General features: G+C 37.9%; 2 protein-coding genes across 2 annotated transcripts; both read right to left on the reverse strand.

Moving 5' to 3' along the window:
* Window positions 1-324: 324 nt before the first annotated feature.
* On the reverse strand, window positions 325-1654 carry LOC135232995 (olfactory receptor 2B11-like). The gene has a single exon (XM_064295823.1). The coding sequence runs from the start codon at window positions 1625-1627 to the stop codon at window positions 689-691; it is 939 nt and encodes a 312-aa protein (XP_064151893.1). The 5' UTR covers window positions 1628-1654; the 3' UTR covers window positions 325-688.
* Window positions 1655-9289: 7635 nt separating this feature from the next.
* LOC135232997 (olfactory receptor 2B11-like) lies at window positions 9290-10543 on the reverse strand. The gene has a single exon (XM_064295835.1). It carries the CDS (start codon window positions 10541-10543, stop codon window positions 9605-9607), a length of 939 nt encoding a protein of 312 aa, XP_064151905.1. The 3' UTR covers window positions 9290-9604.
* Window positions 10544-16476: the final 5933 nt, after the last annotated feature.

Raw genomic sequence — 16476 nt, forward strand, 5'->3', positions numbered from 1 at the left:
TACAACCCACGACTGCCATGACAGGGAACACAACAGAGAACCCCTGAGGGAGCAGAAGAGCAGTGGGATGCAGACCCCAAATTCTCATAAGACCAGGCTTAAAGGTCTGACTGAGACTAGAAGAACCCTGGTGCTCATGGTTCCCAGAACTTCTGTTGGCCCAGGACAAGAACCATTCCCAAAGCCAACTCTTCAGACATGGATTGGACTGGACAATGGGTTGGAGAGGGATGCTGTTAAGGAGTGAGCTTCTTGGATCAGGTGGACATTTGAGGCTATATTGGCATCTCCTGCCTGGAGGAGAGATGAGAGGGTAGAGGGGATTAGAAGCTGGTGAAACGGAGATGAAAAGAGAGAGTGGAAGGACAGAGCGGGCTGTCTCATTAGGGGGAGAGTAATTGGGAGTGTGTAGCAAGGTGCATATGGGTTTTTGTGTGAGAGACTGACTTGATTTGTAGACTTTCACTTAAAGCACAATAAAAATTACAAAAAAAAATGTTGAGATGGGAATTGTTTTGCTATATGTATTTTCACCAAAATTTAAAAAAAGAATGTCTAAAACATGATACATTTTGCAAGAACATCATCTAACATGAAACTTTTGTAATTATGAGGCAAAACTGAGTTATTGGTAAAATTTTATATACACCTTATCTAATTGTTCATTTCATTTGATGTCCACCAACTTTCACCTGGAAGTGAAAATCTTCCTCACCAGGTTGCCTAATGCCCTCTTCACATCTTTATTCCTAAGCGTGTAGATGAAGGGGTTGAGTGTAGGTGTCACCACTCCATAGAAGAGAGCCATGAACTTGGGCTGGTCCCCTGTGATGGAAGAGGCGGGCTGAAGGTACATGCTAATGCCTGGGCCATAAAATAATAAAACCACTATGAGATGGGAAGAACATGTCCCAAAGGCCTTTTTCCTTCCCTCAGAAGACTTAATCTTCAGCATAGCATGCCCAATACAAGCATAGGAAGCAAAAATTAGGCAGAGTGGAAGAGCTAATATAAAAATGCACACCACAAAGAGTGTGAGCCCATTAGCACTCTTTTCACCACAGGCAATCTTTATCAGAACAGGAATCTCACACAGTAAGTGATCCAGTTGGTTGAGACCACAGAGTGGCAACTGTAATGTAACAGTTGCTTCTGAGACAGCATAGGTCATTCCACTCAGCCACACAATGGATACTAGGAGGACACAGATTTGCTGATTCATGATGAGGGTGTAGTGAAGAGGCTTGCAGATGGCCATATAGCGATCCAAGGACATGAGAGCCAAGAGTAGACATTCTGTGCCGCCCATCATATGGAAGAAATAAAGCTGAACTGCACAGCCCAAGTAGCTGATTGTCTTTTTAGAGCTTCCCAGGTTAAATAACATCTGAGGGACAATGCTTGTGGTATAACACATGTCCAAAAAGGAGAGGTTGGTGAGGAAGAAATACATGGGGCTGTGGAGACGGGGATCTAATTTGGACACCAGTATGATAGTGATGTTTCCCATCACGGCCATAGGGTATGTTATCAGAAGAATGACAAAGAGAGGAAGCTCCAGCCAAGGACGGTCAGCAAAGCCTAATAGGATAAATTCTTCAGGGCGGCTTTCATTAGTTAGTGCCATTATCTTCAGTTTATTTACTCTCTAACAGGAAAATGGTAAGCAAGACAGAATGAGTTATGAAATAATAAAACATGATTATGCATTGGTCATACATTCATACAATATGGGGTACAGTAACTTGAAGACAATATATAAGGGTAACATTATTTCCCTTCATGACAGCACAAATGAAGGGCAGTCACTTTAACCATTCTTAAACTCAATTTCTTCCAGATGCCAATAACTATCTCCTTGGGTTGTGGTATCCAAAGAAAAATAGATATGGAAGTGTTTTGGAAACTTCAATGTAGTGATTTTCAACCTTTGGTTTACACAGTAATTGGCTGAGGAGGGTGTTAGAAATGTAGGTTATTGGTTCCTATATCCGGGTGTCTGATAGAGCTGATCTGGTATGGGGTCCAGGAATCACATGGGTCATTTAGAGAAACACTGCTGTAAAGCAGTGTCAGAAAAAGTAAAGGTATTAAGGAATCCACTGGACGGCGCCAACAACAACGTAGTTAAAGGAGGAGGAAAAATCCTGAAAATGTAAGAATCATCAAGATAGCCTTGTCCAGCCCCATGTATTTAGTTGAGTAATTAAGTCATCTGTATGTGGAATACAGCAAGAAAAGAAAGCAGTTTTAGCTTCAATTTTTTAATTATAAATTGAATTTGTTTTCTATGCATTCTTTCTTGCAAAACTATTGAGATTTAAAGTTCATGTATTTGATCTTCCATGAAAAATTTTAGCTAGTTTATGCATTTCGTAGAGATTTTCATTTGTGGAGTGGCTTATTAACCTGTATTATGTAAGAGTTTGGACTCTTGTCAGTGGCTTACTGATTGTTCACAGGTATAAAACATATTTGTAACTCCAGGAAACTGCTCTAAGGAGAAAAGTCTACATCCCACTTCAGACTCAGAGGTGTATTCCAGTCCAGAAATAATTTTAGTTTTTTTAAATTTTTTAGTTAAAAGACACATTGACAGAACAAAATTAACTAGATGAGCGAAGTAATGGTTTGATATAGATTCATCTGGTAATGAGTTTTTTTGTTACAATATTCTTCCCTTTAAGTGGTGAAATGTGTTTCATGAAATCCCTATTTCTTCAAATGAAGTATATTTGGATGGGAAGTAAAGATATTGCATGAAGCAACAAAATTCTGAGTTGTCCTGTCAATCAATTAGTGTTTTAGGGTTACAGATTACCTTCTGTCTTTGTAGTCTAGTGCTGCTGTAACAGAAGTACAACAAGTGGATGGCTTTAACACAGAGAAATTTATTCTCTCACAGAGTAGTAGGCTACAAGGGGGAAGGCTTTGTCTGTTGGCTCTGGAAGAAGATCCTTGTTTGTCGTCAATTTCTACCCAGGCTAGGAGTTTCTCTTCACAGCAACACTGGTTCCAAAGGACACTCTCTTCTCCTGGTGCTGCTTTCTTCATGGTATGATGTCCCTCTGTCTCTCTGCTTGTTATTTCTCTCTTTTATATCTCAAAAGAGATTAGCTTAAGACACTATCTAATCTTGTAGATCCCATCAATATTACTACCACTAATCCATCTCACTAACATCATAGTGATGGGATTTACAACACATAGCAAAATCTCAGAAAATCAAAAAATGGTGGACAATCACACAATACTGGAAATTGTGAACTAGCCAAATTGGTAAACATATTTTTTGGGGACACAATTCAATCTCTGATACCTTCCTAGACCTACCTTCCTAAAAGTACAGTTTTCATAATCTCTTTTGCATTAAATCTCAAAGCCATTCTGCTAGGAATCACACAAAGCTATTTAGAGCTAAGATGTGAATGATGCCCTTTGCTGACACACCATCCTGGGCTAGGAGTATGCAGTAACAGTAACAAAACAAGAACAATAATTCCGTCTAATCCTTAATGATCCTTTATGTTCCACACATTGCAATACACTTTTTATATGCATGAACTCATTTTTTTGGTATCCATATTTCAGGATATTGTTAATCATTGATTCCTATAGCTAATAAGTAGGGAAGCTCTAAACATGAAAAAACAATCAATGCTCTAAATGAGTAGTAAATAATGAGACTAAATTTAGAATTTCAAGAGTCCAGAGAAAACATCTGTACTCCAGGGATGTTTCACGAATGAATGCTGTTCCTTACATATTAATTTGACCTTGACGTTATTAAAAATGTTATATGAACACATTGAATTTAAAAACGTGACTTGGGCTAAGTTATTTATCAGGTGAAAATTCTGTTTAGGTGGGACATGTAGTAAAACCATGAATTTATTTCATTGTTAAAATAATCAATCATTCTAAAAATTCCAATTTACCCACATTATTAAATAATTACAGTATAAGACATCTATTGCCTATTCCTTTTACAACTTTATATTTTTTCTATCATGGTTGTTCTTCAATGTTTTAGAGATTATTTTACATTTGATAGTCCATGAATTCTCTCATAATTAGTTCCATCTAACTCTAATGACAATATTCTTTCAAGTATGCTTTGTAGCTATTTTATTATTTGCATTAGTTGGCAATTTGTTTTATTACTTACCTTATTAAGTATAGTTTTGTTTGTGAATGGTGACCATCTCAAAGTATCCTTCATTTCACTGAAATATTTCCATAAATGGGAAATTTCTCTGAATGTTTCCTTAGAAACAAACACAGCAATAGGTCGGCTTAAACAATGTGATTTAGTCTTGAAGTACATTTAAGCTCTGCAGTTCTATCCCTAAATCTATAACCTTCTCCATGTTTTTCTTATGATGTTTCATTAATTTTAGCTCTTGGATCCCATGACTTTTGAATCTACCACTTCCCATGATTTTCCATCACTATTTTGCTACATGGGGATACATTTACCCATAGCTATTTAAGGTCATATTCATAAAGTACCATGACTCTGTTGCTTTTGACATCTTCTTTGCATCTCCACTCACTTTTTCATTCTAGTCTGTCTTATACATCTTTTTTCATCACACACAGTATTTTATTCATGTTTACAGCACTTTTTAGTTTTGTGTATTGTAAAGAGTCATTACAAGAAACAAAAGCTATGTCTGTGTGACACTAGAACATCTGTATAAAACACAGGGGTGGATATCCGATCCATCAAATTTTGACCATACATAAAAAAATTCACATGATTAAATGAGAGCTTCATACTTCATTCACTAAATTTGACATCTGTCAAATATAGTGTTTATTAATAGTTCAATAATTGTAAGGTTGGTTTATATAAGAGGGAGGGACAGAGAAAGACTAATTTATCACAATGAGAAAGGGAGTTGCTTCCCAACCCTTCAACTAGGTATTCTCAAAGTTGAAAAAAAGTTCTCTGAAATGAAATGCTCTTTGCTTTTTATATTTATATTAGGCATTAAGACCTACAAACATCCAAACTTCTTAATGCATTTTAAGAAAAATGTCTTTTTACTCACCTTATTTTGAGACATATCACTCAACAAAGAGCAATTATGAAGGAATGTATTTCAATTTTTGAAAGTTCATAGAAGGAAAATTGTAGTACACAGATAAACACCTAAGACAGTTTCAGAATGTGAGTTTTTAAGCTGATAAAAGGGCACCAAAGAAAAAACACAGTTTAGGAAGATAATAGCAGGTAACATCAAGGATGTCTTGCTGATTTGTTATTTGTATTTTTTTCCTGAGGCCTTTTGAGCATTGTTTTCAAACAAGCCATTTGTCCCTATCCCGGATGGATTAGCAGAGAAAGTTCCTTGGGACAGGGTCCTCTGAAGAAATGCTTCTTGTGTCCAATTAGCTGCCTACTCTCTTGAGGCTGGGAGTAAGTTCTTTTGAGTGTTAGGATTGTTTTGAAATAAACTCAGTCACTTTTCTAAAAAAAAATGATCACTAATTTTAAAAAAGATATAATTAGAGCAGAACGTATTTGAATGAATCATCCAGGGAACTTAAATACAAGCTTCTTCAATATCTTCAGTCATTCTTAGAATATCTCATATAAGATTCAGTTATTTTTATTCATCTTAATAAAATTGCACAAAGATGAGTTGAAAAGGGGAAGAAAAAAATCAGTCAAAGTTAGATCTCTAGAATGAGAGGGTAAGTGGTAGAGATAAGGGATACAGAATAAGTACTTGGTATATACTCTGATGTAGATACAACCACCAAAAAAAGGCAGGAGACTATTGCTGGTGGGAATGCAAATTGGTACAGCCGTTGTAGAAAATAGTGTGGCAGTCCCTCAAAAAACTAAAAATAGAACTACCACATGACCTAGCAAATACACTCCTATATACCCAAAAGACTTGAAAGCAGAGACTCACAGACTTGAACACCAAAGATCATTGCAGCACTTTTCACAAAAGCCAAAAGGTGGAAACAGCCTAAATGACCATCAACAAATGAATGAATAAACAAAATGTGGTACATACATACAATGGAATACTAATCAGCAAGTAGGAGAAACGAAGTCTCGATACATTCTAGAATATGGTTGGAGCTTGAATTAGTCTGAGATAAGTCAACCACAAAAGGACAAATATTGTATAAACCCATTCCTGTCAAATTGATTCAGACTCATAGCAACCCTATGGGACAAAGCAGAATTGCTTCATAGGGTTTCCAAAGAGCAACTGGTGGATTAGAACTGCTGACCTTCTGGTTAGCAGCCAAGCTCTTAACCAATGCACTAGCAGGGTTCCAAATATTGTATGACCATACAAGAAAAGGCAAACATATAGAAATCAAAGTTTATTAATGGTTACAAGGGGTGTTTATAGAAAACTGAGTTTCAGTTTACAGTGATGGAAAAATCACAGCCAATTATTGTTAAGTGATGTCGGTAAGTTGTACACCTGTAAAAAGTTGAAATGGCAAAAGTTGTGTGGAAGACATATTTGTAACAATGACAAAAAATGTAGCTGGTGAGGCTGCTTACGTGCAACCAAACACTTCATGGGATTTGGTTTCTTGTTTAGGGTCATGGTTTCATGGGACATCCTGTTAATTGTCTTAATAACATGTTTAGTGCTTCTGTTTTACCTCCCAGTTGTTTGCATAATGCCTGGGGTCTTAAAAGCATGAAAGCACTCATCCAAGGCGCAACGATGGGTCTGTATTCACCTGGAACAACTGAGGAAGAAGGAGAGTCAGGAATAGAAGGAGAGAATGGACATGTGACTAATTGCCACCGTGTACACCTGCCTTCTTTGCCATGAGACCAGAAGAACTGCAACCATTACTGAACATCTTGATCAAAGATTCTATAGAAAAACCTTGATCAGAAGAGAAAAATACGGGACAGAATTTCAAATTCTAATGGACTCCAGACTTTCTGAAACCTTGGAGGCTGGATGAACCCCTGAAACTATTGCGCTGATATAGTCTTTGAAATGTAAGACAAAAATATTCCATGAAGTCTTAAAACCAAACTATAAAAAAAAATAGCTTAGCTTAACTAGTCAATAATGTCTGCCTTGAGCTTTATGCTCTTTTAAGATCTATGTATATGGGATCAAAGTGACCATAGGAATTCAAAAGATTTGATAGGCAACTTAGGGGGCAGTGAGCTTATGTTAATGGAGGAGGAAAAACTCAGAAAAGGCAGGTGAGAATGGTTGCATAACTTGAAGAATGAAATCAATGTCACTAAATAACACATGTAGAAAATGTTGACTTGGTGTATGTTTTGTTGTGTATATTCTCAATAACACCACCCCAATAAATAAAATTTAATATAAGAAAAAAGGTTTATCATAGGAGGAGTTGAACAGATATTTCCACGTCTTAGGGGAGTTGTTATAAGGAAAAAAATTAGATAATACTTGTGAAATGCTTTACACATCCTAGTACATAAATAAATATTTGTAAGTACTAAAAAAAAAATGAAGAAGAAGAAGAAGCAGGAGAAAGGAAAGGAAGTATATGGGAAGAAGAAAAATCTTTCCCTGAGTAAGTATTAACAAAGCTTAAAATGAAATTATTTTGAAATGAATGCAAGAGAGTGGGGGGGAAGATATTATTCATTAATTTCAAGAGTGCTCATATTAGAAAACCAATAATAATGTCCATAAAAGGTACTGGTATAAAAGTAACCACAAGAGCAATAAGTTCAAATCTCCAAATACCACAATGATACCAAATACAGAGAAAAAGCAAACTGACTGCATAATGTAAATTTTTATATACATTTATGAGTATACACTAAATTTATGAATATATTACACCTATATTCACATATTTATAAATATGTACTAAAATACCACGTGAAAGAACTAAGTCAAAAGTATCTACTGTGTCAACAAACAAAAACTGGACCTAACTTATCTATCTAAAAAAAAAATTTTTTTAGATTATTTAATGAAGCAAAATCCAACTCCATGCTATATCCCAGGTACACACCTAAAACAAAATGTCTTGTTGGGATCTTATTATAAATTAAGTAGAGAAATGCTCAGGTTTGCGGAGCATAAACTCATGTAGTTTATTTCCAAAGTAATCATGGCAAGGCACACAGATAAGACCCACAGACATTCATTCAGATGTGGAGAATCAGGGTAGGGTAAAGTCAGTCCAAAAATTGAAGTCCAAATCTTCAGCCTTCAAGCATTTGTCTTTAATGAGAGGTCCCTGTAAGAACACTTTACCAATGACTTGTCCTTGGAGGAGGTTTCTCATAACTGGGGTTTGAGGTTGGTGGCAGTGGCACTGGCAGGCAGAGTCTCCAGTAGCATCTGTCTCAGTCTTGCGAGATGTCAAAGACTCGATTTATAGAGTCGTTATGCCTATACCTTGCTCTCAGGAGATAAAAGCCTGGGGCTTTTAGTGGGTTAGTTCCTCTGGTCATGCATGATAAGGATCTATCAGAGGATGGCCAGTTCACATTGCATCAGCTTGATTTATGACAAAGGTTCATAATCAGAGGTGCGCACTCTAGGTGTCTAAAATAGATAAACTAAGAGTTATATCACATCATATCACAGTAATGCAGTTTACAACAAGGTAGTTGCTATAATATTAGAAGTTGTTTATGATGAAATTGTCAATGTTAGATTTGTTAACAACTTAGCTTAAATGTTCAAGTTACACATCCCATGTTTCACACATAAGAGATTTGGGATCACTACATTATAAGCATACATCACACTACTTAAAAAAAAAAAAAAGCAGTTAATATTTTACTGTGGGCCAAATATATTTTAATTTATTTTGACAGAGCATCCATGCTGGTGCATACTAGCTGAGTATCAGCCTTGCCTCTAACCATCATCAAAAATAAACACAAAATTACCATATGACTCTACAATTCCACTTCTAGATATATACACACCAAAAAGAAATGAAACCAGGAATGCAAACGGATATTTGTACAACAATGCAATAACGCATTGCAGCATTATTCACAATAGCCAAAGGGCAAAAATAACTCAAATGCCCATCAACAGATGAATGGATTAAAAAAAATTGTGTTGCATTTGTGCAATGGAATATTACTCAGACATAGAGAGAAATAAAGTCTTGATACATGTTACAAATGGATGAACCTTGAAAAAATTATGCTGAGTGAAATCAATCGGTCACAAAAAGACAAATATTATGTGATCCTACTTATATGAAACATCTACAACAGACAAATGCATAGAACCAAAGCACATTAGTGGTTACTGGGGGCAGGAGGGCAACAAAAATGGTAGCAACTACTTAGGGGACACTGAGTTTCTGTTAAGGGTGATGAAAATTGGAAATGGAGAGCACTGATGGCTGACAACATGATGAAAACAAATAATGCCAAGTAAAATTTCTTGAAATGGAAAATGTTTTGCTATATATATTTTTACCACAATTAAAAAAAGAAAAAGAATATCACAAATAGGACACATTTTGCAAGAACATCATCTAACATGAAATTTTGGGAATTATGAGACAAAACTGAATTATTAAAGAAAATTTTATATAAACCTACTGTAGTTGTTAAACAATTTCATTTGAAGCCCACCATCTTTCACTTGGAACTGAAAATCCTTCTCCTCAGGTTACCTAATGCCCCCTTCACATCCTTATTCCTAAGGGTGTAGATGAAGGGGTTGAGTGTAGGTGTCACCACTCCATAGAAGAGAGCCATGAACTTGGGCTGGTCCCTAGTGATGGAAGAGGAGGGCTGAAGGTACATGCTAATGGCTGGACCATAAAACAAGAAAACTACAATGAGGTGGGAAGAACATGTCCCAAAGGCCTTTCTCCTTCCCTCAGAAGACTTAATCTTCAACATAGCATGTCCAATACAAGCATAGGAAGCAAGAATTAAGCAGAGTGGAACAGCTAACATAAAAATGCATACAACAGAGAGTGTAAGCTCATTAGCACTCTTTTCACCACAGGCAATCTTTATCAGAACAGGAATCTCACACAGTAAGTGATCCAGTTGGATGAGACCACAGAGTGGCAACTGTAATGTAACAGTGGCCTCTGAGACAGCATAGGTCATTCCACTCAACCACACAATGGATACTAGGAGGACACAGATTTGCTGATTCATGATGAGGGTGTAGTGAAGAGGCTTGCAGATGGCCACATAACGATCCAAGGACATGAGAGCCAAGAGCAGACATTCTGTGCCACCCATCATGTGGAAGAAATAAAGCTGAACTGCACAGCCCAAGTAGCTGATTGTCTTTTTAGAGCTTCCCAGGTTAAACAACATCTGAGGGACAATGCTTGTGGTATAACACATGTCCAAAAAGGAGAGGTTGGTGAGGAAGAAATACATGGGGCTGTGGAGACGGGGATCTAACTTTGACACCAGAATGATGGCGATGTTTCCCATCATGGCCATAGGGTATGTTATCAGAAGCATAACAAAGAGAGGAAGCTCCATCCAAGGGCGGTCAGTGAACCCTAGTAGAATAAATTCTTCAGAGTGGCTTCCGTTAATTAGTGCCATTATCATCAATTTATTTCATCTGCAGTAGGAAGCGGTAGGGAAGATAAAAAGAGTCATGACCAATGAGCAAACATAATTATGCATTGGTCGTCCATTCATAGAAGATGGTGTACTGTAACTTAGGTGGAAATATCATAAAGCATCTGGTACCAGTTGACTAATTTCTTTTCCTGACCCTGTAAAGGCAGCCACTTTAAACACACAGCCTAAACATTCTCAAAAGAAATTTCTGCCTTTGTAATAAGATGCCAATAACTATCTCCTTAGGTTGTGTTGAGGATTAAAGGAAAAACATACATAAATGTGTTTTGGAATTTCTAAAGCAATGGTTTTCAACTTTGCTTACATAAAATCAACCAAGAAGGGCTGGTCAAATACAGATTATTGTTTCCTCTTTCAGGTGTCTGATAGAGTAGATGTGGCATGAGGCAAAGGAAACAGATGGCTCATTTTCAGAAACTGCTGCAAAGCAGTTTCAAGAAGAGTATAAAGATATTGAGGTAGCAAAAGCAGAGGGAGGAGGAGAAATTCTGGAACTATAAAATCATCAAAATAGACTTGTCCAGCCCTACCTAGTTTGGAAACCCTGGTGGCGTACTGGTTAAGAGCTATGGCTGCTAACCAAAAGTTCAGCAGTTTGAATCCAGCAACCGCTCCTTGGAAACTCTATGGGGCAGTTCTACTTTGTCTCATAGGGTCACTATGAGTCAGAATCGACTTGACAGCAGCAGGTTACCTAGTTAGTTGAAAAATTTTGCCATCTGTATAGAAGGTAAAGGAGTCCTTGGGTCATGGAATTGGTTAACACGCTTAGCTACTAAACAAAAGTTGGAGGTCTGAGTCTCCCCAGAGGCACCTTGGAAAAAGGGCTAGTGATCTATTTCTAACAAAAACAGTCACTGAGGGCAAGGGCGAAGGTGAGGCGGCAGCGAGTTGGGGGCGCGGAGGAGACAGCATCCAGAGCAATTTTTGAATAACAGAAAAAATTGTGAAAAAAGTACAGCTGTGGAGTTTACATTAACTTTACTCAAAAGAATTTGGTCGGGGGCAGAGCCAAGATGGCGGACTAGGCAGACGCTACCTCGGATCCCTCTTACAACAAAGACACGGAAAAACAAGTGAATCGATCACATACATAACAATCTACGAACCCTGAACAACAAACACAGATTTAGAGACAGAGAACGAACTAATACGGGGAAGCAGCGATTGTTTCCAGAGCCTGGAGCCAGTGTACCAATCAGGTACGGCAAAAGCACAGAGAGCTGCTCCACCCCCCTAAACTAACCCCGGGAGGGAGACCAGCCGGTTCCGCGGGCGGTGTGGGACGCAGCCGGTAGGAGAAGTCCCTGGGAGGCAGTGACTGGTCTTGGAGCAGGAAGAGCAGCGTCCCAGCCAGGGAACCGTCGCGCCGGGATTTGGACTGGACGCAGGTACGGCATAAACACGGAGAGCTGCTCCACCCCCCCGAACTAACCCCGGGAAGGGGCCCAGCCAGGTCGTGCGGGCGGCATGGGACACAGCCGATAGGAGAAGTCCCCGGGAGGCAGCGACTGGTATTGGAACGGGGAGAACAGCGTCCCAGCCGGGACACTCGGTCACGGCACGAGCACGGGGAGCTGCTCCACCCATCTGAACTAACCCCGGGAGGGGGCCCACTTGGTTCACGGGGGCGGCACGGCCACGCGGCTGGAGGGAAGAGAAGTCTCCGGGAGGCAGTGACTGATTTTGGAGTCGAGAGTGCACCGTCCCAGTAGGGGAGCCTTGACGCTGGGCGTGGGGCTGGAAGCGGAGGATCTGACCGTGACTCCAGCTGGCCAGACACCCCGGGCAATCTCCGCACAGCCAGCACACATAGGCGACGCGCCCGCGGGAATCTCAGATATAATAGTCATTCCAAGCAAGACAAGCAACTCTGGCTATATTCTGAGGTGCTACTCTCCTATCTCTCTGATCCCTCCCTCACCCTCCCCAGGCGACTTCATTAACATCCGAATTTCCTAAGCCAGAGGGAGAACTTTGATAGGGATCTGACTGCATTTTTTTTTAGCAGATTTTCTGGAAAAACTAGTTTCCCAGTGATGGCTCGGAGACAGCAGTCCATATCAAACCACATAAAGAAGCAGACCATGACAGCTTCTCCAACCCCCCAAACAAAAAAATCAAAATCTTTCCCAAATGAAGATACAATCCTGGAATTATCAGATACAGAATATAAAAAACTAATTTACAGAATGCTTAAAGATATCACAAATGAAATTAGGATAACTGCAGAAAAAGCCAAGGAACACACCGATAAAACTGTTGAAGAACTCAAAAGGATTATTCAAGAACATAGTGGAAAAATTAATAAGTTGCAAGAATCCATAGAGAGACAACATGTAGAAATCCAAAAGATTAACAATAAAATAACAGAATTAGACAATGCAATAGGAAGTCAGAGGAGCAGAATCGAGCAATTCGAATGCAGACTGGGACATCTGGAGGACCAGGGAATCAACACCAACATAGCTGAAAAACAATCAGATAAAAGAATTAAAAAAAATGAAGAAACCCTAAGAATCATGTGGGACTCTATCAAGAAGGATAACCTGCAGATGATTGGAGTCCCAGAACAGGGAGGGGGGACAGAAAACACAGAGAAAATAGTTGAAGAACTCCTGACACAAAACTTCCCTGACATCATGAAAGACGAAAGGATATCTATCCAAGATGCTCATCGAACCCCATTTAAGATTGATCCCAAAAGAAAAACACCAAGACATATTATCATCAAACTCACCAAAACCAAAGATAAACAGAAAATTTTAAAAGCAGCCAGGGAGAAAAGAAAGGTTTCCTTCAAGGGAGGATCAATAAGAATAAGTTCAGACTACTCAGCAGAAACCATGCAGGCAAGAAGGGAATGGGATGACATATACAGAACACTGAAGGAGAAAAACTGCCAGCCAAGGATCATATATCCAGCAAAACTCTCTCTGAAATATGAAGGCAAAATTAAGATATTTACAGACAAACACAAGTTTAGAGAATTTGCAAAAACCAAACCAAAGCTACAAGAAATACTAAAGGATATTGTTTGGTCAGAGAACCAATAATATCAGATACCAGCACAACACAAGGTCACAAAACAGAATGTACTGATATCAACTCAAATAGGGAAATCACAAAAACAAACAAATTAAGATTAATTAAAAAAAAAATACACATAACAGGGAATCATGGAAGTCAATAGGTAAAAGATCACAATAATCAAAAAGAGGGACTAAATACAGGAGGCATTGAACTGCCATATGGAGAGTGATACAAGGCGATATAGAACAATACAAGTTAGGTTTTTACTTAGAAAAATAGGGGTAAATAATAAGGTAACCACAAAAAGGTATAACAAGTCTATAACTCAAGATAAAAACCAAGAAAAACATAACGACTCAACTAACATAAAGCCAAACACTATGAAAATGAGGATCTCACAATTTACTAAGAAAAACGCCTCAGCACAAAAAAGTATGTGGAAAAATGAAATTGTCAACAACACACATAAAAAGGCATGAAAATGACAGCACTAAAAACTTATTTATCTATAATTACCCTGAATGTAAATGGACTAAATGCACCAATAAAGAGACAGAGAGTCACAGACTGGATAAAGAAACACGATCCATCTATATGCTGCCTACAAGAGACACACCTTACACTTAGAGACGCAAACAAACTAAAACTCAAAGGATGGAAAAAAATATATCAAGCAAACAATAAGCAAAAAAGAAGAGGAGTAGCAATATTAATTTCTGACAAAATAGACTTTAGACTTAAATCTACCACAAAGGATAAAGAAGGACGCTATATAATGATAAAAGGGACAATTGATCAGGAAGACATAACCATATTAAATATTTATGCACCCAATGACAGGGCTGCAAGATACATAAATCAAATTTTAACAGAATTGAAAAGCGAGATAGATACCTCCACAATTATAGTAGGAGACTTCAACACACCACTTTCGGAGAAGGACAGGACATCTAGTAAGAAGCTCAATAGAGACACGGAAGATCTAATTACGACACTCAACCAACTTGACCTCATTGACTTATACAGAACTCTCCACCCAACTGCTACAAAATATACTTTATTTTCTAGCGCACATGGAACATTCTCTAGAATAGACCACATATTAGGTCATAAAACAAACCTTTGCAGAGTCCAAAACATCGAAATATTACAAAGCATCTTCTCAGACCACAAGGCAATAAAACTAGAGATCAATAACAGAAAAACTAGGGAAAAGAAATCAAATACTTGGAAAATGAACAATACCCTCCTGAAAAAAGACTGGGTTATAGAAGACATCAAGAAGGGAATAAGGAAATTCATAGAAAGCAACGAGAATGAAAATACTTCCTATCAAAACCTCTGGGACACAGCAAAAGCAGTGCTCAGAGGCCAATTTATATCGATAAATGCACACATACAAAAAGAAGAAAGGGCCAAAATCAGAGAACTGTCCCTACAACTTGAACAAATAGAAACTGAGCAACAAAAGAATCCATCAGGCACCAGAAGAAAACAAATAATAAAAATTAGAGCTGAACTAAATGAATTAGAGAACAGAAAAACAATTGAAAGAATTAACAAAGCCAAAAGCTGGTTCTTTGAAAAAATTAACAAAATTGATAAACCATTGGCTAGACTGACTAAAGAAATACAGGAAAGGAAACGAATAACCCGAATAAGAAATGAGAAGGACCACATCACAACAGAACCAAATGAAATTAAAAGAATCATTTCAGATTATTATGAAAAATTGTACTCTAACAAATTTGAAAACCTAGAAAAAATGGATGAATTCCTGGAAAAACACTACCTACCTAAACTAACACATTCAGAAGTAGAACAACTAAATAGACCCATAACAAAATAAGAGATTGAAACGGTAATCAAAAACCTCCCAACAAAAAAAAAGCCCTGGCCCAGACGGCTTCACTGCAGAGTTCTACCAAACTTTCAGAGAAGAGTTAACACCACTACTTCTGAAGGTATTCCAAAGCATAGAAAATGACAGAATACTACCCAACTCATTCTATGAAGCCACCATCTCCCTGATACCAAAACCAGGTAAAGACATTACAAAAAAAGAAAAATTTAGACCTATATCCCTCATGAACATAGATGCAAAAATCCTCAACAAAATTCTAGCCAATAGAATCCAACACCACATGAAAAAAATAATTCACCCTGATCAAGTGGGATTTATACCAGGGATGCAAGGCTGGTTTAATATCAGAAAAACCATTAATGTAATCCACCACAGAAATAAAACAAAAGACAAAAACCACATGATCTTATCAATTGATGCAGAAAAGGCATTTGACAAAGTCCAACACCCATTTATGATAAAAACTCTTACCAAAATAGGAATTGAAGGAAAATTCCTCAACATAATAAAGGGCATCTATGCAAAGCCAACAGCCAATATCACTCTAAATGGAGAGAACCTGAAAGCATTTCCCTTGAGAACGGGAACCAGACAAGAATGCCCTTTATCACCGCTCTTATTCAACATCGTGCTAGAAGTCCTAGCCAGGGCAATTAGGCTAGACAAAGAAATAAAAGGTATCTGGATTGGCAAGGAAGAAGTAAAGTTATCACTATTTGCAGATGACATGATTATATACACAGAAAACCCTAAGGAATCCTCCAGAAAACTACTGAAACTAATAGAAGAGTTTGGCAGAGTCTCAGGTTATAAAATAAACACACAAAAATCACTTGGATTCCTCTACATCAACAAAAAGAACACCGAAGAGGAAATAACCAAATCAATACCATTCACAGTAGCCCCCAAGAAGATAAGATATTAGGAATAAATCTCACCAAGGATGTAAAAGACCTATACAAAGAAAACTACAAAGCTCTACTACAAGAAATTC

The sequence above is a fragment of the Loxodonta africana genome, chromosome 1, assembly GCF_030014295.1.
Source record: "Loxodonta africana isolate mLoxAfr1 chromosome 1, mLoxAfr1.hap2, whole genome shotgun sequence".
NCBI lineage: Eukaryota > Metazoa > Chordata > Mammalia > Proboscidea > Elephantidae > Loxodonta > Loxodonta africana.